This window comes from Hibiscus syriacus, unplaced genomic scaffold (genome assembly GCF_006381635.1).
Source record: "Hibiscus syriacus cultivar Baekdansim isolate YM2019G1 unplaced genomic scaffold, ASM638163v2 tig00116951_pilon, whole genome shotgun sequence".
Lineage (NCBI taxonomy): Eukaryota > Viridiplantae > Streptophyta > Magnoliopsida > Malvales > Malvaceae > Hibiscus > Hibiscus syriacus.
The window spans coordinates 6,061,967-6,087,260 of NW_024063482.1; the positions used below are offsets into that span (position 1 = coordinate 6,061,967).

Sequence of the window (25,294 nt, forward strand, 5' to 3'; positions counted from 1 at the left end):
TTAATTTGTTAAATATAATCGAGAACTATTCTCTCGTGCTTAAAATAAAAGTGACTTGTCATAATTTGATTCAACGATCAATCTATGCTGCTATATAATTCTTTGTGATTGTAAATTGGAGAATGATTAAACTTTTGTTTTCAACCTGAATCGGCTATACTCATTAATTAGGTCATCAGTTTTTGTTAGAATTGAGAGTTGTTCTTTCCTACCTAATGTGAAAGTCACCAGTCGTAATTCGACTCAGTCATAGGTAGATACATACATACATACGTTATGTGTTGATAGCATACAAAATGGCATCACTTATGCCTTCATGAATACAGTTTGATACTGATACATTTTACTAATTATACACATGCGGACACCATGTTCCCGGAATAAGAAAAACGTTTCTTCCCTTTCATGTAGAAAGAAAGACTAAGCTCTCACGTTGACTAGAATTCTGATCTCGGTTCATCATCCTCGTAGAAACTGATTCCAACGGTGCCGTGACCGGCCGGACCGAAGGCCTTGATATGATCTTTCAAGGACCGTTCGTGCTTGAAATCGGAGCCGCAAACGCAACGCCAAACCTTCCCACAGTTCTTCTCGTGGGTTCTCCAATCTCCTCTCACCGCAAACGCTTTGCCGCATTTCCGGCACACGAACGGCTTGATCCAATGCTTCCTCTTGTAGTGCGTTTGAAGCGTTTTGAAGTCCTTGAGCGGCCTGGCTGTTGGGTGGTCGATGTTGTGGGCGCAACCCGGTGCACAGCAATAGCAAGGCAGCTTCAGCATGGCCGTCGGTTGGGTTCCTCTTAGTGAGTCGGATCCTTTTCTGTATTGAGATCCATGCCCCCATTTATGCATCTGCACAATACATACATACGTACATGCATACATTCATGCATGATGATGGGATTGAGAGAGATAAGGTGAAAGACATATTAACCAAAGATTATATGCATGTGTATGTATGTATGCATGCATGCATTTACAAAGCCAAAAATCTATGATGGTGTAAGATGAAAGAATTTATATTAATAAATAATAACAGGAAGTAAAAGAATTAAGTCAGTTTATATAATTGTTTAACCATAATTTTACAAATAAAATACACCTAATGAATTGGCAAATGATATTTTAGAAAATACATTCGATCAAGTTTGTTCTAAATTCAACCCTAAAGTTTTTAATAGAAAATAGCAACAACTCACTCTGGATTTTGATTTTAAAAAAAAACCATATCTATTCGATCGAATTGAATAATAATCTATCAATTTTAGTGTTTTTTATTATCTTTGTTGATTTTAAATATATATGTGTTTGTATGTGACCACTAATCATATATAAAGATGACAAAAAAACATGAAAATCAGTATGTTCTAATCCAATCCAATCTAATAGTTATAGAATCATTTGAAATCAGATTTCAAAATGAATCAGTGTTGTTCTTTGTTAAACTTTTGGAGTAGGGTTTAGAAGAAACTTGATATGATATATTTATTAAAATGTTTTTTTCCAATCTATTACATATATATTTCATTTCAACAAGAACTGAGGAAATACATCACCGTAAAGGAACCACTACAAGAACCCCTAAACCATCTCTCTCTCTCTCTCTATATATATATATATTGCTTGGCTGAAGAAGATTTGTATTAACAGTGATGAAATCAGTACAGGTTACTATAGATCACCAGTATTCCAAAGTTAATCAACTTCAAAATGAAACACGTCCTCATATATATATATATAACATTTCTAAAGGATGAATAGTATTACCTACTTATGAATATGCTTAATTAATTAACGATCGAGGTCTACATAATTGAAAGGTTTCTGCAGATGCATGCTATAATGACAAAAATGCTGATTGTCAACAACATTTTGGGGGGATTTAACATGAGATTTGGCCTTGTTAATTGTGATTAAGTACTAGTTAAAGTCCTCTAATTGTCAAGCTGTGTCAGATAATACTATTGTCTGTCATCTGTCTGTTGCAAAAAGCATCAGACTATAACTATGTATATTCATTACTGTAGCAAAACAGTTCTCTACAGTTTTGGAGCATTCAAATGAACTCCAATTGATATCAGTCTGAAAACCCTGGAAAATCTCATCACCCTCACATCAAACACTCACACACATATATATGTATATATGGGGTTTCAGAAAGCAAAAATGACTTTAGAAAACACCCCAAGATCGGCTTAAATCATGTAATGCAATAGGCAGATTTAAGGGCGTTTTGTTACCTGCAAGTTGTTGTACCTAGTGAACGTTTTGCTGCAAAGGGGACATGAGAACTGAGTGGGTCCCAGGAGAATCTGGGAGGGCGTAGGGATCCAATACCGTCCCTTGCTTATAGGGTTCCCTACAACTGCAACACCACTACTCGGATTCCATTGGAATCTGTCTGCTGACAAATCTGCAGATGGGGTAGTTGCACTTGCACTTGCACTTGCAGTTACCCTAGACCTCAGATCAGAACTAGGGTTAGGAAACCTATGTGTAGGTCTACAGTGACACCACCACTCTCGTAGTCGTCATCGGCATTGGTCGAAAACAAGCACTCTTCCATGGAAGTACTGCTTGAGGATTCATTGCGATGTTGTCCTGTGGGAGCTGATAGATAGTTGATGAGAGGAAGAGCTTGTTTTTGAGGGATTTGAGGTTGAAACCAAGATTTGTTGAAGATTGTGTTGTTTATGTGAGGTTGAGAAGAAGGGTTTGGGTGATTTGGAGTAGGGATGAAGTTGAAGCATGGATCTGCCATGGTTCAAAAGATTTGGACAAAAAGGGCAGAAAAATGAAGAAAAGGGAGGGAGAGATATACGAAAATTTACCCATAGGTTTGCTTGTACCTTGGCTGGAATGACAAGACACACATTTATACAGATAGATACATGCATTCATATTTTGGTTTGACACCTTCCTTGTCCAATAATTAAATTAGGTTTTGGTTGCTCCGGACTCCATTTGGGTTGAACCCTAAAAATATCTTCCTATTATTGTTTTTTATCCCAAAAAAATTCAATTCGACATCTTATTTCCATTAGTTCGACATCCTTTCATTTAACCCGACAAGGTTAATGTATATGTTCTAATTGAGATTGTGTTCAACCCTTCGCTATTTTCTCCGTCTACATTTCTCCAGTCAAGATAGAGCTAGAACGATTTACAGATGTAGTTCTATCCAGCTTGTCTCTTAATACTAATATGTTTGACTCTATCAGAAATGTTAACATATTCGATGAGGAAACAAATTGAGATTTAGAGAATGAGTTTTATATGCATAGTGACACGTTTAGGGTTTGTTGTGTGTAGAGTCGATCCCAAAATTTTTGGTTGAATAGCATTTTAGGTACTTATTAGTTTGAATATTAGTCAAATAAAGTATTTGTTCATCTTAATTTTTAATTTAAATATTTAATAAATTATTATCTTTCTTAATATTTGATTTTAACTTCGTACCTGATTATAAGCCTCTTACCATCTCTCGTATTAATCACGAAAGAGATTGATTGACGAGGGTAATTTTTGTGAAGTGAAAAAAAAGGCAGGAAAAGTAAGTAGGTAAAAAGCAAGGTATATAGAAAGTCGAGAAATTACCCCTCTGCACCTGCAGATAGGGACGAAGAAAAACAAGAATTAATACAAGCAGAAAGACAGACACATGGTAAAGGTTGGGAAATTAGGGTTCCACGTCGCTTTGCCTCCAACAAGGAGAGACAGTAGTGGTTGTTCATTAACTCCTTTGCCTTCAAATAAGTTAAACTGGCTCAGAGATTGCTAGAATTCCAAGAATCAATAGCAATCCAAAGGTTTTGTTTTTCCTTGATTTGAACAATCCCAAGTCACTTTTTTTCTCAGTTCTGGTAGTTATATTTAACCACCTATGATGTATAAAATATTTTAAGGTATTTTAATGTTTACAAGTGTATGAGTTGTTGAGATTCGGTGAAATTTCATAGGGTTAAATATAAATTGGATTAGAATGATGGTTGCAGTTTAATTGTTAAGTCGTTGATTTAAAATTATAAAATGATGGAGTTATGATCTAATTTGTTTAATTTTAAAACTGAAAGTGACCTATAAAGTATTTAAACCAAAAAAAATAGTAGACAAAGACTTAATTTGCCTAGTTTCAAGATTAAGAGGGACCTAAACAAAAATTTTAAATGGAGGTGTTAGGATCTAATTAAAAATGGGTCGGAATTTAATTGTTAAGCCATTAATTTAAAACTAAAATTGGAGGATTTAGAATCTAATTTGTTTAATTTTAGAAATGCAAGGGACCTGAAAAGTATATAAATTGAAAAAATGGCAAGCCAAGGATTTATTTTCTTTGTTTCGAAACTAAAAGGGGCCTAAAAAATAAAAATAGAGGGGTTAGGATCTAATTAAAATGAACCATAGCTTAGTTTTTATACCATCAATTAAAAATAAAAAACAGAAAGGGTATGATGTTTATTTTTAAATTGAAAGGGACATAAAATGTATTTAAACTGAAAAAATTGTAGGCCAAGGCTTAATTAACCTATTTTCAAATTTAGAGGGGCCTAAAAAGAAAATATAAATGGAGGTGTTAGGATCTAATTAAAAGTAGATCTAAATTTAATTGTTACATCATCAGTTTAAAATTAAAAATGAATGAGTTATGATCTAATTTGTTTACTTTTATAATTGAAAGAACCTAAAAGGTATTTAAACCGAAAAATTGGTATCGATGCTTAATTTAACTAGTTTAAAAAAATAAGGACCTAAAAATAAATTGTAGCAAAAAATTGAGGGGTTGGGATATAGTTCACCTACTTTCAAAACTAAGAGGACCTAGAAAGCAATTGAATCCAAAAAAATTAAGAAAACATCGCTTAATTTACCTAGTTTTAAAATTAAAAGACCTTAAAATATTAAATATGAAATTTCTGGAAGATCATGACTCTTTCACGTTACATATAACTTTGTCCATGAATACTATAAGGGTGTATGTTTCAATAGGTAAATGATAATTGCATTTAATTCAGCGATTTTAGTGAGTTTGATTTTTTATTTTAAAACAAGTTTAAGTTATAAAAGTGAAATTCGATCGAATTTGAGCTTAATTTTGAGTGACATGAGCATTTCACTTCGACTCACACTACAAGTAGGCCATTCATGCGACTCAACCCTAGTTTATCGCACTATTAAAATGTTGCTATTTAATTTTATTGAAATTATCATTAAATTTATCAAACTTTTGTAATTTATTATAACGTTAAAATGATCATTTTGTAACAGTTCAATAAGTTTAATAACTAAAACGATTATTTAAGCATAGTTTAGTGACTTTTAGTGTACTTTACCCTTTTGTTTATGTGACATCTTTTACTTTGGGCCAGTCTTAGACTATTCGGCTTCATAAGTCATCTGCTACTAGATCTGTATCTTGTTGGTACATTAAATGATTTTTTTTTTAATTAATATGAAAAAAAACCTCAACGCAAATTAGTATTTTTAATTATGGCAATTAAAATTATATTTTATTGATCAAACAAGTTTGAATAATTCAATATTCTTCTCGAAATAAATTTAAATTTAAAAAGTAAAATTTAGTTGAACTCGAACTTGAACGAGAGTCGAAGACGACACTAATAGGGTTAGGTGAGCAATGATCTCCTTAAAGGATCAATTTTTATTTTAACTCTTTAAATTGTATAAAATTTTAATTTGATATAATAAATTACACTTTAACCTCTAAAATTATAAGATTATAATTTATTCACTAAAAGGAGTAGGTGAGCATTGAGAAATTCTAAATAATTTAATAGTTATTTTATTAAATTAATAGAACTTATAAAATATTAATAATTTATTGAATTATTTTGAATTAAGATAAATTTGATAGAATGAGTAAGTTTCAAAGACTAAAATTATTCTTAGACCATGTTAAATCATCATTTTCCTTATGTCAACGATTAAACTTAACGGTAGATTACCGAATAAAAATGAATATATATAATTATTTTTATAGAATATTATGTGTAATTAAATAAATAATTTTAGTGTTTGTGGGCTTTGCCGTATTTTTGTGGTTTTCTATTCTATATTACTTGTGGTTGTATTAAATCTTTTACTTGTGTGTGATTAAATAAATAAAGTCGAAAATCAAACTTAAATAATACTGTATTATATTATTATTTGTGGTTGTGGGCTTTGCCGTATTTTTGTGGGCTTTCTATTCGATTTTATTGAATCCAACTGTTTATTAAAAAAAGTTTAAATTGGTCTTTAATTTATAATTGTAGTGTTTTAATAGTAAAAATAGTATATATATATATATATGTGTGTTTAAAATTTACTTACGTCTAATGCAAAATAATTTTTTACACTTTTTTTAAGATATTAGGATGAGGAAAATTAAGAATTGAGATTAACTCATTGTTCTTTTTTTCAGTAAATATTTTCACATCTCCTACGATTAATATCAACCTTTGATTTTCCTTATTCAATGATCATAAAAATGTGTAAAATTAAAAAGTATTATATTGATCTTAATATTGATTGTCGATAATTATTAATTATTTTATTGTTTTTTATACTATATTATTTGTTTTCTTTTTTTAAAGATTTTTTTTTGTGATTTTAAATAATAATATTTATCATTATGATATGCTCTTATGACATTTTTGTCTACTATTGTGACACATTTTTTTTTATAACTTTTGATAATTTTTTACATATCTTTATAGTTGTTTTGATGCTCTCATAAAAACTATCACGATATTTATTTTTTATTTATCATTATTATTCACATATTATTAGATTTTTTCTTTAATAAACGATTATTTATTGATATTATCAAAATTATGTGGTGAAGTATTTGCAAGGTCGTGCTGTTATCACCGTTTTTGAGCCAATTGACACTTGCTTTCTGCTTCGAGTACAACTAATGTTTGTCAGGTTCTAAATTCAGTTGCAGCTTTGTATCTGACTATTTCCCCTAGCACATCATATATATATATATATATATTGACCACCAAATTAAAAAAAATTCAATTATACTATTGAACTATCAAACTACTATCAATCAGATCACCAGTTGTTAACAGTTAATATAATAACTATCATGTTAATTAAAAAATGTTTAAATAACCATTTTGGCTCCTATTTTTTTAACACTTTTATTTTCAATGTTTTAATTTTTTTTGTCAAAATAGCAACTATTAGAAGGAATATATTGATTGACTAACTATCAATATATATCGATGACGTGACATTTTATATATGTTCAATTGGTGATATAATACATGTCACATCATTATTTAATTATAATATTAAAATTGCTGAGTTAAATTAAAGTTAAGATCAGATTTAGGAAATATGTAACTAATGACCGATGAAGACTAAATATGAATTATACATTTTTTACTACCATGTCATTAATTTCATTAACATTTAATTACTAAAAATTTGATTGGTAGCATTTTAATAATTAAGTGGTGTAATTGGATTTTTTTTATTTCAATGGTAAAAATAGAATCAACTCTATAGTTTAGTGATTCAAGATGTTTATCCAAAATTCTTTAAGTATCAGTTTGAAAGAAATTGACTAATTCAAATACCAAATGTATATTTAATCCAAATATTATCCCACCTTGCTTACCGTCAAATCCTCACGTGGCGTGAGCGGCGTGCCCTCCTTACCCTAGAGTTTCCCTCCACTTGCTCTCAACTTTTTTATTTATAGACCCAATAAAATGGCAGGACGGTCCGCACTTTTCAAAGCCTTTTTATCCACAAAAATCAGGGATAGGCGCCGAGGCCTCCAACAATCCGTCACTTCAACCAATCACGCTCTTTTCGAAGGTAAGTTTCTCTCCAAATTTCAAATCAAGCAAACTGTTTAATATCAGATCTGTTCTAGTTCATAACTGTTCTATTGCTTTTTTAATCTATATTGTTTCTATGCCATTATTTTTCTTCTTCGTTATTTTTAGATCTGATTGTTTTCTGCTGCTGGTAATACGTGGAGAAATGGAGTTGAATGTTTTGAAATGACTTCTTTGCGTGCGTTTGATCTGAACTATCATCAACGTGTTGTTTTTGTCAAGTTTACGCTTGATTAATTAGATCTGTTGATATTTACTTCACTTTCTAGCAAATCGAAATCGGTGCTGTGAAATTCTGTTTGATTGGTATCAGACGCTCATTTGCAGTTGAATTAATTTGATCCTCTTATTTTTGTTTTTGATGCTGCTGCTGCTTTCTATCACTTTTAGAAACACTCCGTTTGATATTTGAAATAGATCGTGTCATTACCTTCATATCAGCGGCTGCTTATGCCTTTTCAAACACTAAAACGAGGCAATATATATGTATTTATTTGTAATATTGAATTTTATCTGCTGTAATTTGAGTGGGAGATTTTGATATGTTTAGTGCGTTTTAGATGATTTTTTACTCCGTTTCTGATTAGAATTGGTACGATGATCAAGTTCCTTTATCCTTAATTTGTTTCTGATGTCATTTTCTCTCTTCTAGTACTACTTTGTTCTCGTGGAATTGCGTCATTTCTTCCAGATTTCACCTGAATTTATCCAGATTCACCCCTTTTGCTTATGCTTGTTAGGAATCAATATGATTCTGCCTGATGTTTGCTGAAATTTGTTTTTCTTGGTTATATACTTGTATTATTTTCATATTCGTGATCCGTGATCATATCAAACTGTTTCACTGTTGATATGAGTTGAAACATTAATATGTTTGAAGATGATTTTGCCTCAGTTGGTAATTGGTATTATGCAATTCTACCTCGTTTTTTTTTTATGTATTTTAATGTTCTAATGTACTTTCTGGCATCAGAATGGATCAGGTTCAACACCCAACTATCATGCAGAAGGTGGCCGGCCAGCTCCTTCATTCTAGCCATGCTCAAGATTTCCAAGGCTATGGTGGGTCTTTCAGGAGGCCTGCTACATACCAAAGGCGTGTTGTGTACGGGAATTACTCCAATGCTGCACTGCAGTATCCTGCTGTCTGGGCTTCTGGAGCTACCAGTGACCTCTCTGTGGTTCCATCGACAGCATCTGCTATATGTGTTCAAGCCCCTGCAGAGAAAGGATTTACCAGTTTTGCTATTGATTTCCTCATGGGTGGAGTTTCTGCTGCTGCTCCGATTGAACGTGTTAAGCTTTTGATTCAGAACCAAGATGAAATGATCAAGGCTGGTAGGCTCTCTGAACCCTACAAGGGCATTGGTGATTGTTTCAAGCGAACAATCAAGGATGAAGGTTTTGGTTCTTTGTGGAGAGGAAACACTGCCAATGTCATACGTTATTTCCCCACTCAGGTTACCCATTTTAACTTTTGATTTCTTCGTTCAATTATATTTATTATACATGTTTTATGCTTATTCTTTTGTTCATTTTGCAACAGGCCTTGAACTTTGCTTTCAAGGATTACTTCAAGAGGCTTTTCAACTTTAAGAAAGACAGAGATGGTTACTGGAAGTGGTTTGCTGGAAACTTGGCATCTGGAGGTGCAGCTGGTGCTTCTTCCCTTCTCTTTGTCTACTCCTTGGATTATGCTCGAACCCGTCTTGCCAATGATGCAAAGGCTGCTAAGAAGGGAGGAGAGAGGCAATTCAATGGCCTTGTTGATGTCTACAGGAAGACCTTGAAATCCGATGGCATTGCTGGTCTGTACCGTGGTTTTAATATCTCATGTGTTGGAATCATTGTTTATCGTGGTCTCTACTTCGGAATGTACGATTCTCTGAAGCCCGTGGTTCTCACTGGCAATATGCAGGTCAATATGATGTTTAAAGTTAATGTCATTGATAATAGTTCTATCTGCAGTTATTTGTAATGACATATTGCTTTCTGTTTTCCTCTGATAATTACAGGATAGTTTCTTTGCTAGCTTCGCCCTCGGTTGGCTGATAACCAATGGTGCTGGCCTTGCATCCTACCCGATCGACACCGTTCGTAGAAGAATGATGATGACATCCGGCGAAGCCGTCAAATACAAGAGCTCTCTCGATGCATTCTCTCAGATCTTGAAAAACGAGGGTGCCAAGTCTCTGTTTAAAGGTGCAGGAGCTAACATCCTTCGTGCTATTGCCGGCGCTGGTGTGCTTGCCGGATACGACAAGTTGCAGCTCATTGTTTTCGGAAAGAAGTACGGATCTGGTGGTGCTTAATTTTGGGTTGATGGTATATCTCCCTACTTTTATTGCGTTTTTTTAGGTTTAAAGATGGCGATGAAAAACACGACCTGAGAAATTTATTTTGGCAAAATTTCATTAATTATTCAGATTTTGGGGGAGTAACTCCCTAAACGATTTTTGTTTTTGGAAATTTTGAGTACCCATCTCGTATTTTTGCTTTGCTTTTAAGAATTGAAATAATGGATTTTTATTTACTGGTGGTAATAATGTGCCTGGTTTTATCCTTCATTTTTTATCTTAAGGCGACGGAGCCTTTGCCATAGCTCCTTTTTAACATTAAAATTTCTTCATTACTCCTTCCAACTAAAGATTCCTTATCCTAGTGAAAGATTGGTTTGGAAGATGAGTTATAACTTATGAGTAGTTGAGCGAAGCCAGTGGCCTAACCATGACTTATTTTCAATGTTGACTTTTCTTCATTACATACTCATCTACAAGAGAAACACACATTTCTACTCTTCACCTATTTCATTCATCCTCCACCCACTTGGTTTGATGCTATTTTCTAATTCTTCTTTTTTTGTAATAAATAATAAATATTCTCAAAAAATAAATGATAAATAATAAAAGTAAATTGGTGGGTGGAACGGTTGTAACAAAAGTAAAATTAATTATATTTTTTTATAAAAGGGTGATTATCGGTCAAATTTCAAGACTAGTTTCATTTGACTTGAGAAGTATATTCTATTTACTTTAAATTCGATTCGATTTATATTTGGTAAAGTTTCATTCAACTTAAAGCTTAATTTGAATATTACGGTAAAAACTTGTGCTTGCACCCAACCTAAATAAATATAAAAAAGCTATTATTATTATTATTTGATAAAATAGGTATCTAATTGAAAAAATTATAGAAACATGAGTATTGTAGCATTTATCCCTAAATATATAGAGGAATTTTTCATCTTAAATCGACCTAACATAAATTTGATTTTGTTTTTAAAATCTCGATCTTATAAGATCGAGTATAATCAAATTCTTTCAAATTTAAGTCAAATTACTATCTCTAATTTTATCCATCCATTTTGGGATGAATTCAATATTTATTTTTTTAAGGACTGATATGAAATTAATTTTTTTTGGGGTGGAGACCAAGTTAAAACTTTTATGTTATTATTATTTTTAGAAGAACCAACAAGTGTATATTTTCATTTAATTAAGAGGCAAATAAATATTAATTTCAAATATAAAATTTTCATCTCCAAACTTTGAATAATTTTTGGGATGCTATTAAAACATTCAAAAGTTTGGGGATCAATATAAAATAAGAATCATAATTTGGGGAGGAATGTAAAATATTTAAAAGTTTGAAGATTAATATAAAATGAGAGTTATAGTTTGAGGGGTGTAAGGTAAAATTACCTCTTAAAAATAATAATAATAAAAAAAGTCTAAATTTTTTTAAATGGGCATTTTCACGTGTCAATAAACACAAATGCAACGCTTTTCTTCACCTTCACATTTTACTGTCCGACAAAGAGAAAATTCAGAAAAGAGAGCTTCACAGTTTCTTCAGCTTCTAAAACTTTGCTCTCTCTCTCTCTCTCGCTCGCTCACTCTCTCTCTCTCTCTCTCGCTCGCTCACTCTCTCTGTCTCTCTTCTTGGCTTTTATCTTAACTTTTGATTTTGTTTTAAATCTCAAAGTGGGTAATTTCAGTCACATCATCAATTAAAAATCACTTCTTCACCACTTTCCTTTTCCTCCACTCCTTTATTTACTTGCCATATCTCAAAAAACCTTCTGTAATTGTAATCTCTTGCTTATGTTTATTTTCTCTGTAATATATACATTAAAAGAAAATCTGGGCGTGGCTTCATTTCCCCATTTGTTGGACTAATCAAAGGTTTCTTTTCTTTCTCTCTTTTTTTTATTAATAATTTTTGGTTTTGCAGAGAGATGAAAAGAGCTGTGATTAATGATGCTTTTATCCATGCAAATTACCATTCTCAGCCTTTGTTTCATATGATTTGATACGGAAGCAGTGCCACTGAGTTTTAGCTTGCAGTTTGCACTAACATTGTTTGAATGATCTTTGATTATGATATTAACATTGTGCTTAATTGCAGCTTAGAGGATTGGGGGTCAGATAAAAAAAGGTTAAAAATGAATGAGAACAGGCAAATGGAGGTTCATTTTATAGATTCAGGCTTTCCTTATACTGCTACTGAAAGCTTTATGGACTTTTTTGAAGGTCTAGCACATGTTCATGTGAATTACACTCATGCTGGACTGATGTATGGTCAGGTATTTTTCATATTTTTAATCTTTTATTTGATGGGAAAAGAAATAAAAAAAGACACTTGTTGTTGGTGTTGTAGAATTCAATGATGTTTGATTAGGCTGTTCAATCATATCCGTGTAGGAATATACCTGTTTCCAACACGTACACCCGTGTCATCCCCAATCCTTGAGCAAGGAGGGACACATGATTTTATGCGAGGGGAAATTTATAAAATTTTCGGGGCGAAAACAACCAATATAAAATATAAAGAAAATACCTCAATTATATGAGAAATTTAAATTTTCAGGGACGACAGCCCCCTCTCAGTTCATCCCCGTCATGAAGGGAGGATATACATCGTCTGTCCCGTAACAGTTTTTACAATTGGTCGATGTTCATTTCTTATGGATTTATGTCCTTAAATAAAGCATGATTAGTTGTGGCCCTTTTCAATAAAAAGTTGGAAGATTTAGTTTATCAGCATATGGTTTATTAATGTAAATGTTGTTACTATTCATTTGATCATTAAATCGCTTGTCTGTTAAGACATCACTCCGTTGCTTGGTTTTGGATTCATGATGTGCACGCCTACTCATTTCATGCACAAATATGACTAAATGGTAATATTCTTCTCTGTTCAGGAAAATATATACTGGTCAATGAGTATGAATGCATACAAATTTGGGGTTTCGGGTCCAGAGAGTACACTTTACTGTCCAAATGAGGTAAATGATCATTTGGCAAGAACGGATTCCCCGAGGACTTGGGACTACCCATCGACATATAATTCTGAACAACCTGCAATTTTAGATGTGCCTACTGGAGGAGATGCAGTTGTGGGCATGCATGCTATACCTGAAGAATGTTAGTTTAGAATATGTTTTAATATATATTTTCCCCTTTTACCTACATTTTTAGTCCTAAACATTTGTTTATTTTTTGCAGGCACTCCAAATCATCAAAGCAATAGTAATTCTCAGGTCCGATTTCTGTTTTTTGGGATGTTATTCATTTTTTTTTTGCATGTGCTTGAGCATTTTGCTCTCATGTATCTGATTTAGATTCTCAATTGAAAGGAATAGTATATAAGTTACCAAATCTTCCGGACTACGAAATGAAATCCAACTATTGCCCTGATCAAAATTCGGTCTTCGTTACAAGTTTATCGCCTTAGTACTCAAAATCTTTCATCGGAAAACAGAAGCCAAAGATTATGATCAAGATTGAGCAGTGGCATGGATAATAATAGGGGGAAATATAACCCTTGTTCTTTATCAAATATGCCTGCATTTGTTGACCTTTTTGAGCCGTACCTCTAGTATAATCCATATTTGAAGGACATTGATTAAATTTTTGTTCTTGATTTTGCGTATCATTCCGTTTTAAACCTAGTTGCAAACATTAAATCCTAGAATCTATATTATTTACTGATCAAAGGATTACCTGCCATATGTTGTCTCAGGTGGTTTGGCAAGACAATATCGACCCAGATAACATGACCCATGAGGTTTTCCTTTTCAGCTAATCTCGCTTTAATGTTTAAATTACATGCATTTGCACTTCATATAAGACGGATGTGTATGTGTTTACCTCTCTCTCAAGTTAAATCATATGCAATATTAAGTTTTTTGCAGAGTCTTTTGGATTAGGATTTAACTAAGCCAAAGCTTGTACCAATGCCATTGATTAGCTACATGATTTTTGTATGACAGGAATTGCTCGATTTAGGCGAGGCACTTGGAAGTCAAAGTCGGGGTCTATCCCGTGAGCTTATTGAATTGCTTCCAACCTCAAGATGCAAGTTTGGAAGTTTCTTATTAAGGAAAAAGTCTAGAGAGAGGTAAAACTTTTACTTGTATCTATTTTGTTGAACAATGTCCGCATTTGTTAAACTATAGCTGTTAACTGGCCGTTGTAACTCCGAACTCATATAATTTTCTAACGGCCTTTGTCTCAAGCCCCAAAACTATATTATCTTTTTTTTAATAAAAAAAAATCTTTTTCTTGGTAGCTTTAAACAGATTTAAGTGTTCTCTGTTCTTATCCTCAACCAGAACTTTTTTGGTACTTGAGGGTTGAGATTGTGGAAGTAAGATGCTTGCTGAATAACTAAATTATATTGGTTGCAACATCCGAGACGGACCGATTTATCTTTCTAGGAGAAAAAAGTTAGTTGGTAGTCTTTTCCATGTCCGAAAATACTTTCCATACGGACTCAAAGACAATACACAAGATAAACATTGCGGTTTTGGTCATCTCATGAAAGGGTTTGTGATTTTCTCAATGTAGTCTCAGGGTTAGTTTGTAGTTTTCCTCGTTTTAAAAGTTCATCCTCATAGCTACCCATTCGATGGTACGTCTTCCGTGTGATCATTTCGCTTTTCTCGTGAAACAGCAGATGTGTTATATTCCAGACGAGGTACAAAATAGGTGAGCAACAAATGAAATTGCCATGCAAGCACGTTTACCACTAGGAATGCATCATGAAATGGCTTAGCATCAACAAGGTCAGTTTAATGTTACATAACATCTACACTACATGCTTTGATTCGGTATCTCTCCGACTTACACCGCCGATCTAAAAAGGGTGTTTTGTTAGGTATGCCCCGTCTGCAACAACGAAGTATTTGGTCAAGAATCAAGGCTTTAAAGACAACGAAATCCGACAAGCATTAAGAGAGTAATCATAGGTTGGCATCTTTTCTTCTTTAAAACTTTGTTTCATTAGCTTTCATGATAAAATCGATCACTTTCGAAATATATTAGAGTCGCTTGAGAGTTTTGTACTCGCATTTTGCCTGAAAATTGTGGCAATTGCTGTCAATATATGAAATTAGTGTATGTAGTAGATTGTTGGTGACACTTTTGGCTTTGATCATGTGAAAGTGAAACCTTACTGATAAATAATTCCTTTGTCTGGGGTCAATATCATCTGTTTATATATCAATAGATGAACTTAGGGTGGTAAAAGTATTGTACAGGTCCCTGTATCATAGCTTGGATTGCATTTTCGTCCTTGGATGTTTCGAACAATTACAGTTAATGTCGAGCTTAGATGTTGACGAATTTGACAAACTCATGCTCTGCCAAAAGTAAAGAATTTTTTGGCCAAAGCCGGCCACTTCCCCGGTGTCGTGGTAAGCTGTCGATTACTTTGGCTCTTATTTACACCATAAGTTAGCAAGAAATTTTTTTCTTATGCTTGAAATTGGTCTCTGTTACTTTACATCTCTTTCATTTTTAATCCTTAAGACGTCGACAAATGTGGCAACATACACTTATGAAACATCTTTGTTCATTTTAAAATAGAATGGACTAAAATGTAATTTGCCCTATAATACAGGGGCTTATGCAATACGTTTACCGTGGAGGGCCTAATAATATATTAATTTCTTTTATATTATATAATACTTGGTGTCTAACAAAACGATGACTTTAAGGAAAAGAATGCTTTTTGGTACTGTAATGTACTTCACTTTGTTTGAGTTACCGGCCATGGGGGATGGCGTAAATAGCAGTCAAACACTCTAGGCCTAGGTTCATGTTTCATAAATTCTAAAACACAACTTCTTATATAATATAAGGTTAAAAATTACAAAAATCAATTATAATGAACAATCTTATCAAGAGAATAATTTTTTAAATTGGAAAAGAGTAATATTTTCGATTGTAACAAAATATTTTTTATAAAATTTTCGGTGACAAATCCTAATCTCTACTTTTTTGTTGCAACTAAAAATGTTACAATTTTGTATAATTTTATAGATTAAACAAGATAATATTTTACGTTAAAATGTTTTAAAATATCGCTCAACAAAATTACCTTCATTTTTAACATTCTTTTAAACGATGATTGTGTCAACATTAGCAATGAGTTAAAAAAAATTAGTTGACCCTATTCTCATATGTAACGGGGTGAGGAGGAGGTAAGGTAGTAGGCTGGCCCCCAACGTTAGGTTAAGAACAACTTCCGTGGAAGACCTCCGGCAGTCAGAATTATGAATTGTTCACCGTGGGACTCGATCCCACGACTACAAGGTTAAGAGTTTTGCGCTCTATCAACATTAGCAATGAGTTAGATATTCTTAAAATAAAATTTTAAAGTTTGATTTTGAAGTTAATCTGTAAGGGATGAGTATTCAATCGAGTAAAAAATTTGGAAAAAAAATGTTAAACCTTGAGAGAGGAGAGATAGGCGAGTTGGTTAGTACCTTAAATCTTAATTAATTATTTAATGTTTTTTTTTGCAAATTAATTAAAGCATGCAAAGCAGGCATTTGGGGCGCATGCCGCATACGCAGCCGCCTACAAATACTAAATATTATTCACGTTTCTCCTCTAGTCTTTTGGTCTAATTTGGTTTTAGTCCCTATACCATATTAAAATTTAGTTTTATATAGCCATAAATTCGGTCGACTATAGAGTATTTATTTAAAAACTATTTTAAATGATTCATATGATATATGAATTAATTTTGGTGAATATTATTAGTTGATTTTTGACCATCTTGATTATATAATTGGAAAAAAATTACCTGCGAGTAAAAGCTTATGCACTTGGGTCCATCTCCGAGCATAAGCTTATGCTTCAACTACACGTGTAGGGTTATGTGAAGTGGAAGCAAACAGGTGAATATGTGTCTCCGACACATATGATGATTACCTTGTGAGTGAAGAAAAATGTACCCAAAAAGACATTATTAATTGAGTCAAACTCAAGAGACGACCCCATTGGTTGTCCCCATGCCCTACAGGTCCCCCTCCAATCCGTTCTCCACTCTTCCCGTCAACCAACAAGCACCCCCATCATATGTATACATATCAAATTATGTTTTATTCCATTTGTAATGGATGCAGAGATTTTCAAGTCTTCAAATTAAGATCGTAAAATGTGTGCAGACGAATCTCTCTATGTACCACACAAGTTTATTATATAAAATTTTGGGTGTTCGTACAAACATGTACATACTCTTTCTAGGGTTTGAATGATCGTGTTTTGTACCTATAAATATATGAAAACATATTCAAAATACATGGACCGACACAGATATATATACATTTTTTATTCTGTAAAATATGGACCTAATTGAAAAAAATATAAAGAGAGTGGTATTATTTCAATTATCTTTATATATATAAGGGATAATCATACTATCATCTCGGGTTGGATCAAATATTTTTCACCCTCAACTCCAATTTAATTCGACCTTTTTCTCTAAAAATAGCCCTAACATGACCCGATCCACGTATGAGTTTTCATAATGAAAAGAACTCGACCTTATAGGATCGATCGAGTCAAAACTCGTCCTGATCTTAATTCAATATCGATCCCTATACGAATCTTATGATTTCATATATATGTTTTAAATATGTTTAACGTTAGATTTGAACTAACATTTAATATCTAGAATGACGGAATATCCTGATTGATACAATTTTAATGCTTTAAAACTTAATCAAGAAGATCAATATAAAATTTTAAAACATAATCAAGAAGATCAATATAAAATATAAAAAGTAATTGAGTAATTGATGAAATTAAACCATGTAGATACCTACATAGAAATTGCATTATATTATATATTATTCATATTCAAAGTTTAAAGCAAACTCCAAACCATCACCATCATCATCACCATTACCACCCCATGAAGCCTTCTCTCTTTATCTCTCATCCCCATGCCATCATTCCATTGCCCTATATATATATATCATCTCAACCAGAACAAATCAACCTGCTAGAGGCTCCACTCAGACCAGACCCAGACCTGCAAAAATGAGGAAACCAGAAGACAAATTCAACAACGACAAGAAGTTGAAGCTTCGGAAAGGGTTGTGGTCACCCGAAGAAGACGAGAAGCTGATGAAGTACATGTCGAGCGACGGGCAAGGGAGTTGGAGTGACATTGCTCGGCATGCTGGTCTACAGAGGTGCGGCAAGAGTTGTCGTCTTCGTTGGATTAATTACCTGAGACCTGATCTCAGGCGTGGTGCCTTTTGTCCTCAAGAAGAACACCTCATCATTCACTTACATTCCATCCTTGGCAACAGGTAAATAATCTTATTTATGGCTTTTAGTGTTCTTTTATGATATATGTGTATGTATTATATATTCCAAATCAAATTAAACATTAATTCTAGCCCATGATTAGCAACAGGTGTTGTGTTACTTGTGTATAATGATAAGTTCGACGATATTATAGGAAGGGATAACTTAAACCTCCAACATGCACGTCATATTGAATGGTAAATATGAATACATACTTATTGAGTCGAGTAATAAGAAACTTGATGTTCCTTGAGTAATATCTTGAGTCTGAATTTTGTAGATGAGACAACTTGTTCCCGTTTAGGGTTCCTAACTCGTAGGATAGATGTTGAAAGTTCAAGTGATAAGAAGTTCGATGTAGTTTATATAAGATCTTGAGTCCGAATTTTATCGATAGATAAAACAAGGCTGAGGTAACTTTGTCTCCGTTTAGGGTTTGAACGTGTAATGTAAAGGTAAAAATCTCTAATGAATATATATATATATATATATATATATATTGCAGGTGGTCTCAAATAGCAGCTCGTCTTCCAGGAAGAACAGACAACGAAATAAAGAATTTCTGGAACTCAACACTGAAGAAAAGATTGAAAAACACCACCGTCACCAATTCCACATCCTCATCACTAAACAACAGTGATTCAGCATCAGAACAGATAAGAGATCATGTTGCAGGAGGAGGAACCATTTTCCCAGTACTGCATGAACATGTCGACATTGACATCATGGCGACCACCTCCTTATGCGGCGGGGATGCATCGTCGTCTTCACCACCATTTACATCCATGCTGTGCCCGTCGATGCTCACCGTAAACCGATTCGACCCGTTTCCTCATCAACAGCTCAACGACCCTTGTGACATAAGTGGTGGTGCACAGTTTCGATTCCATGGTGGTATAGGTGAGGGACTTTATGGTGAGAATCACAGTGACATGTTTGGGTTAGAGGATAATAATATTCGTAATTGGAATGGGGAAAGCTTAAGAATGGGAGAATGGGATTTTGAGGGTTTGATGGAATCTTCCTTCCCTAATTTCCTTGATTTCCAATTCCAATAGCTTCCTTCTTCCTTTTTTTCTCTCTTTTTGGTCAAATAATGGTATAAGTCCCTCCATTATGCAAATTTGGGATTCACTTTCCTGTACTTTAATTTAAGATGCTCTGATCCTCTATTTTTATAATGTCATTAGTTAGTTCAGATAGCTGACATCATTAAATATTTTGGCTACAATGTTTAAAGTGATTTTTTTCTTAAAAACACCCCTTTTAAGAAAAAATTCACGTAAACATTTTAATTAAAATAGTTACTGGTGTTAAAATTTTGACTAACTAATAATATTATAAAAGTATAGGGACCAAATTATGCAAAACTAAAGTACAGTGATTGAATTTCAAATTTAAATATGGCAAAGGGACCAAAACAATAATTTGACCGTCCTTCCATAATTTTGAACGTCTGGAAATTATACAAATAAAACGGTGGAGATTACCAGAGGCAGTGGAAACATGGAACGATCTTGTACGTATGCGTTTCAGTATATTTGTACGTAGAGACGTCAAAAATAAGGCTCTATTATGTACAAATTAGGGAATACATTGAACAATATTAGCATGTAAAACGAAATAAATTGTAATAAAAAAGCAATAAACCATATTAAAAACGTATTTTTTAATTAATGATTATATATTAATGTTTGTTCATGTTAATTAAAATTTTTACATTGAGGAATCCTTTTTGTGGTTAAAGGGTGGTATTGTTCTCCGATCGAGTAACTATTATTTGCGAGGTGTGCATTGTTAATTGTTAACAAATACTACATTGTAATCGTTCCATACTAATACAAAAATGAAGAAGAAATAAGAATGGAAACAACATACATGTCCCGCAACAGCTAAACCATGAGCAAGCAGAGACGATGTGAGCCAGCAGCCCTCGGCGTTGAACCGAGCCTAGCAGCCAACGGTGGCAACAATGTCACACAGAATGTGACAGCATTTAGACTCCAGTATAAATGTCTGATACGCATGTGTCTTTAAAGATCTTATTTCCATATTCATGCACGTCGGGCATGGATATTGAATATGAATATTTTAAGAAAAAGAATCCGTGCAACGATAAACTTACATGTTTGACACGTATGTATATGAGACCTTCATACTGTAATTTGGATGGTTTATTGAGTCTGGTTTAACAATGCCGGTCACAGGCGTTGTGTTATTAGGTAGAGTAGTTGGTGTGTGACATTGTGGGCATCGATGCCTGCTTTTCAGATCTTCTTACAGGTCTGGCTGACATCGTTTCTGCGTTTAGCTGTTTCTTTAAGATCATTCTTCGAATGCGTGGAATAACCAAAAATGTACCCAAATCCGACTAACATAAAATGAAAGCAAACAAACTAAAACCTGGATATGTTGATATTTCGATTGGTTATCATTTCTGAAATCTTCAATTTTAGCCAATTCTTGCGTCTGTTTTTGCTCACAAGGACTACAAGAAGGTCACAGCAGCCGTAACTTGGGTATGGCAGGTACGGTTGCTCAAACTTTATCACATAGCGTCAACAAGTGAATCAAAAAATTTCGAGTTTCAAAATTCTGTTTTATTACTTAAATTCGATTTGAATTTTTTTAATCGAATCGAGTTGTTCAAGTTTATGTTTAAATTTAATTGTAAATATTTATAATATGACGATACTATTTTATTTGAATTTAAACAGTTTTTTATAACCATATATAAAACATATATATTTCTTCATATATTAAAAAACATATATATTTCTTCATATATTAAAAGAAAGCCTGTCAAAAAAGTATTTCTTCATATTTTATAACTCGATTGTCAAAAAAGGTAATCAAACCTGAAAATCAATCTATTAATTTGAATTGAGTTATTTTCAAATCAAATCAAATTAAAAAGTTTAATTTTTTGAATCGAGTTTTGTTGGTTGACTTTTGAGGATACTCAAAGCACCAAGATCTCATATATATAGGGGATCCTGGGTCATGCATGAACACGATAAAGAACATTTGATGATGCTTTGAACCAAAGCATTGAACCTTAAGTCCCAACCGACCATTAAAGGCCCTGGCCCTACAAATCACTGTCAATGCCATTTCTTTTATGGGGTGAGTGGTTGCCATCAACAACAAATAGGAACACCATCCCACTTCTCCTAAAAACAGACCATCATCATCATCAATATCTTTAGGAAATTTGGTCCAAATTACTTCCATTTCCATGAAGGACTATACCAGAAATTCAGCCGATTCATGCAATTTCTTCTATGAAATAACAATGCATATGAAATACAAATTTTAACATATGCAACCCCTCCTCCATAGGTAGACCGAGGGGATGTTTGGGTGCACACATGAAATCAAAATCATCATCCATCAAGGAGAACAAGGCAAAATAACAACATAAATTGAAGAGAAAGTTGAAAGGTAGAGAGCACAACAACCATGTATATAGGACAAAAAATAAAGATATTGAAATAATAACTTAAACTCGTTTTTTACAATATCAGAATTAAATGCATTATTACTAATATTATCCCATAAAATGCATCTTCTAATGAAATGCATAACTTCTAAATCATATAAAAAACAATTACCTTGGCTTTTCTTCACCGATCCAAGGAAAATAAATATGAGACATCAAAATGGTACAAAACCTTAAACAACAGGCGCTTGAGTGCTTCCTATTATCCCCGCCTGAGGCTTCCTACACCATTTTTTGCAGGAAATCTGCTGCAGCTGTAACAATAAATGGTTAAAAAGAATTTCGAATAAAATTCCCGGAAAAATTCCACCTACTCTTTATGCCACGCTTAGTTTATCCTTCACGACACCTCAACTTCCAGGGTTTATTTTTTCTCTCTACACTACACTACACTACAAGCTGATCAAGCTGCATTTGCTCAATCCATGCTCCTATAATAGAATCAATCTGGGAATTAGAATCATTTGAAACCTCGCCAGATGATGAGCCGTGTGGGACAGGAACTACCAGCTTCTCTTTCATCACCTCAGGTTGGGGTTCCTTTACAAGAGAATGGACCCATGATAAGTCAGGCTCCTCAGTACCTTTACCAAGCTCAAGTGACGACGATCTCCTTAATTGAGCCATTTCATCTGCACTAACTGACCAATTCAACTTTCCATTAGGTGAACCCCACTTGGACCAAGAAGAATTCACAGGGGATTCAACAATAGGAGCAGGATTGTTAGAACCAAGTTCCCTGGAGCTAAGGCAGCCAGCTGCTGTCGATGCTTCTCGTGCTGAGCATGTGCAGAAAGGCGAGCAGCAATGGGGGAAATTGGCTCAGTACACCTTGGTGACATTCTTCCAGGAGACCCAACACTGAAAGAAGCCTGTAACAGTGGATGCTCGATGTTTTTGTGTGCAAAAACACCAGTATTGATAGGAGATAGCTTGCTCTGTTGCTGTTGAAATTGATTAAGGAAAGCTGATTTATGAGTTGGGGAAAATATAGCAGAAGCAACTTGCTGATCAGCATATCTAGTAGATGATGAGATTTCAGAAGAAAATAGCTCTTCAAGGTTTGAAGGAGTTAATGTTCTAGACCGACCAGAACGATTCAGAGACATTGGACTGTTTAGAGACTGGAAAAAGCTGGGTAAATCATTGAGATTCTGTTCTTGGGCATCAAAATCTGACCACATATCAAAGTCCTCAAGTGGGATGTCTCGGGCACTAAGGGAGGATCTCAAGCGACTTGATTGAAAGTTGCTTCCAGGGAGATGAAGTGTTGGAACATTTGGTTGAGGCCACGCTGGAGATGAATGTGAAAGGCCATTTGCAGATGGAGACATGGATTGATTAAATGGTGCAGGGGATATAGCAGATACTGAAGGGTGAACCAGGTAAAAGGCTCATAAAGGCAGCCATGTCCATGACACTAGCAGCAGATGCAGCTGCGCGAGGAGAGGCAACAGCTGCGCCAGTTGAGACATAAAGTGAGCGAAGTTCTTCAGATGTGTGGGCAAAAAAGCATACCCGCCTATCGCAACTTGTGCCATCCTTGCACATCCGAGTGCGGTACTGTGCTGGATGTAGCCAACATTCAAAAACTCCATGGGCATATTCACACATATCCCCACGTCTACAAGACCCTTTTCTGAAATCAGGGCAAGGGACACAGCTGTAGTGGTACTTACGGGGGTCCCTTCTCCGTGCATTCTCTCCTGGATGAACAAATGGACAATCTGTCCAGTCATGGGAGTATGCTCTTGAGCAGGGTCGGATCTTGAAAGAAAACATGCGGAACTCATCAGTTGCATAAATGCTGTTCTTGATATCAGGGAGAGATGGATCAACAGGATACTCTTTCCTCTCTGTTGCAGAGTTAACAGGTATATCAACGAACTTTGAAGCCATTGGTGAAGATGCTAGATTTGAAGCAGAGGGTGATGATCCATTTTCCAGTGATGAAGAAAGGGTCAGTGAGCCAGAGCAGAGTTATCAATGGATATCCGTAAATTGTGCTTGCCGAAAGGGTCATCAGGAACACATCCTGAAAGAAGTTCTTCCAGAACACCTCTCATGCCTTGGAGCTTTGGATGTACTACAAGAACATCTGCAGGTCGACGTCCAAAGGCATCTGAGCAATTTGGATCAGCACCAGTCGATAAAAGTAGATTAACAACATCAATTGCATGAAGAGATCCGCCAGAGGCAGCACAGTGAAGGGCAGTACTTTTGTCTGCACCACACGATTGGTTGACAGCCGCAGAGTGAGTCACTATAAGCTTAACAACATCAAAGCTACCATAGGTAGCAGCAACCATTAACGGGGTTCTATGCTTTGCAACTACTTGATTTGAACCCTTTTCACGACAATACCAAAGTCCGACCTCCTCTACCGAAGAAGCATCTTGCTCTATATATCGTTTAATAACCTCAACATCATTGTTAGACGCAAGCTCAAGTAAGCTAGAAAAGCAGTACTCAGTTTTCACAGCTAAGTGATCCATGTCAATGGTGTTGGTCGCCGCTTCTCCGGTGGATGTAGAACTCGGTTCAGATTTTGAATGTTCCTGACGGCCGCACATGCTTCGATTAGCTGGAAATTTGTAAAGAAAGATTAAAGACTGAAACTTTTTGTTCACACTCACATCAGTAACCACAAGAATCTTAATCTTCTGTGTCAGATAACAGATCTGGTGATAACTAGGAATAATCTAGATAAATACTTGACAGAAAATGAAGAAAGCCAACGATTCTTATTCTCAAGATAAAAAAAACAATTCTTATTATGAATACAACTATGAAAACAAATCTCTGATGAAGAATAAAAAGCAGACGAAGCAAGAATAAGATAAAAAAGATTGCTAGTGACTACAAATTCACCCATAATTTAAATCATGATTCTTAAGCTTTTACGGTAGTGATGAACTTGAATCAACGGTACTTATCCAAGATTTAATCCACTAACGTTTTTTGCTCAATAAAGTATCAAAAAAGATATTTGCCAAACATAAAACCCATTTCTCAGAAGCTGCATATTTTTGCAATTTTTAGCAGAAAAAAGCAGGGAAAACAAAGCAGCAACAAAAACAACAACAAAGGAACCAATCAAAATGCAAATCAGATTATAACAAAAACTAAGTTAAAAACAAGCTTACCAGCAAGAAAAATCCAAGCTGAAACTCAAAATCCTGTGAGCTAAAGCAGATCTAAGGGGAAAAGAGAGAGATGGGTGAGAAATGTAGAAAGCAATGGAGAGTTGTTGCTTTTTTAAGGAACCAAAGAGAAATTATATAAATTGATGTGAAAAATCATCTACCACCCATCGATGATACCAAG

General features: G+C 34.2%; 3 protein-coding genes and 2 pseudogenes across 5 annotated transcripts; 3 read left to right on the forward strand and 2 right to left on the reverse strand.

Annotated features, from left to right (window-relative positions):
* Nucleotides 1-437: 437 nt before the first annotated feature.
* Nucleotides 438-2,840, reverse strand: LOC120189127 (annotated as a pseudogene).
* A 4,907-nt stretch (nucleotides 2,841-7,747) lies between these two features.
* Nucleotides 7,748-10,319, forward strand: LOC120189131 (ADP,ATP carrier protein 1, mitochondrial-like). Its single transcript, XM_039192465.1, has 4 exons — nucleotides 7,748-7,832; nucleotides 8,829-9,315; nucleotides 9,402-9,773; nucleotides 9,871-10,319. Exons 2-4 carry the CDS (start codon nucleotides 8,830-8,832, stop codon nucleotides 10,165-10,167), a joined length of 1,155 nt encoding a protein of 384 aa, XP_039048396.1. The 5' UTR covers nucleotides 7,748-7,832; nucleotide 8,829; the 3' UTR covers nucleotides 10,168-10,319.
* A 1,308-nt stretch (nucleotides 10,320-11,627) lies between these two features.
* Nucleotides 11,628-15,363, forward strand: LOC120189129 (E3 ubiquitin-protein ligase BIG BROTHER-like). 3 transcript variants are annotated; one of them, XM_039192463.1, is made up of 8 exons: nucleotides 11,628-12,039; nucleotides 12,263-12,440; nucleotides 13,059-13,281; nucleotides 13,363-13,397; nucleotides 13,880-13,924; nucleotides 14,130-14,257; nucleotides 14,813-14,924; nucleotides 15,017-15,363. In XM_039192463.1, exons 2-7 carry the CDS (start codon nucleotides 12,300-12,302, stop codon nucleotides 14,889-14,891), a joined length of 651 nt encoding a protein of 216 aa, XP_039048394.1. In that variant the 5' UTR covers nucleotides 11,628-12,039; nucleotides 12,263-12,299; the 3' UTR covers nucleotides 14,892-14,924; nucleotides 15,017-15,363. The 3 variants fall into 3 exon arrangements, with proteins under 3 accessions (XP_039048394.1, XP_039048392.1, XP_039048393.1); XM_039192461.1 differs by having other exon boundaries at nucleotides 11,628-12,440; XM_039192462.1 differs by having other exon boundaries at nucleotides 11,628-12,440; nucleotides 14,816-14,924; nucleotides 15,017-15,358.
* A 2,810-nt stretch (nucleotides 15,364-18,173) lies between these two features.
* LOC120189128 (transcription factor MYB83-like) lies at nucleotides 18,174-19,533 on the forward strand. The gene is made up of 2 exons (XM_039192459.1): nucleotides 18,174-18,467; nucleotides 18,971-19,533. Exons 1-2 carry the CDS (start codon nucleotides 18,193-18,195, stop codon nucleotides 19,521-19,523), a joined length of 828 nt encoding a protein of 275 aa, XP_039048390.1. The 5' UTR covers nucleotides 18,174-18,192; the 3' UTR covers nucleotides 19,524-19,533.
* A 2,664-nt stretch (nucleotides 19,534-22,197) lies between these two features.
* LOC120189126 lies at nucleotides 22,198-25,294 on the reverse strand (annotated as a pseudogene).

Coding starts and splice junctions, on each gene's coding strand:
- LOC120189131 (XM_039192465.1), top strand. CDS start 8,830: ATGGATCAGGTTCAACACCCAACTATCATGCAGAAGGTGGCCGGCCAG. Junction 9,316..9,401: donor TACGTTATTTCCCCACTCAG/GTTACCCATTTT, acceptor ATTTTGCAACAG/GCCTTGAACTTTGCTTTCAA. Junction 9,774..9,870: donor TTCTCACTGGCAATATGCAG/GTCAATATGATG, acceptor TGATAATTACAG/GATAGTTTCTTTGCTAGCTT.
- LOC120189128 (XM_039192459.1), top strand. CDS start 18,193: ATGAGGAAACCAGAAGACAAATTCAACAACGACAAGAAGTTGAAGCTT. Junction 18,468..18,970: donor CATTCCATCCTTGGCAACAG/GTAAATAATCTT, acceptor TATATATTGCAG/GTGGTCTCAAATAGCAGCTC.
- LOC120189129 (XM_039192461.1), top strand. CDS start 12,222: ATGATCTTTGATTATGATATTAACATTGTGCTTAATTGCAGCTTAGAG. Junction 13,282..13,362: donor GCATGCTATACCTGAAGAAT/GTTAGTTTAGAA, acceptor TATTTTTTGCAG/GCACTCCAAATCATCAAAGC. Junction 14,258..14,812: donor AGGAAAAAGTCTAGAGAGAG/GTAAAACTTTTA, acceptor CTCGTGAAACAG/CAGATGTGTTATATTCCAGA.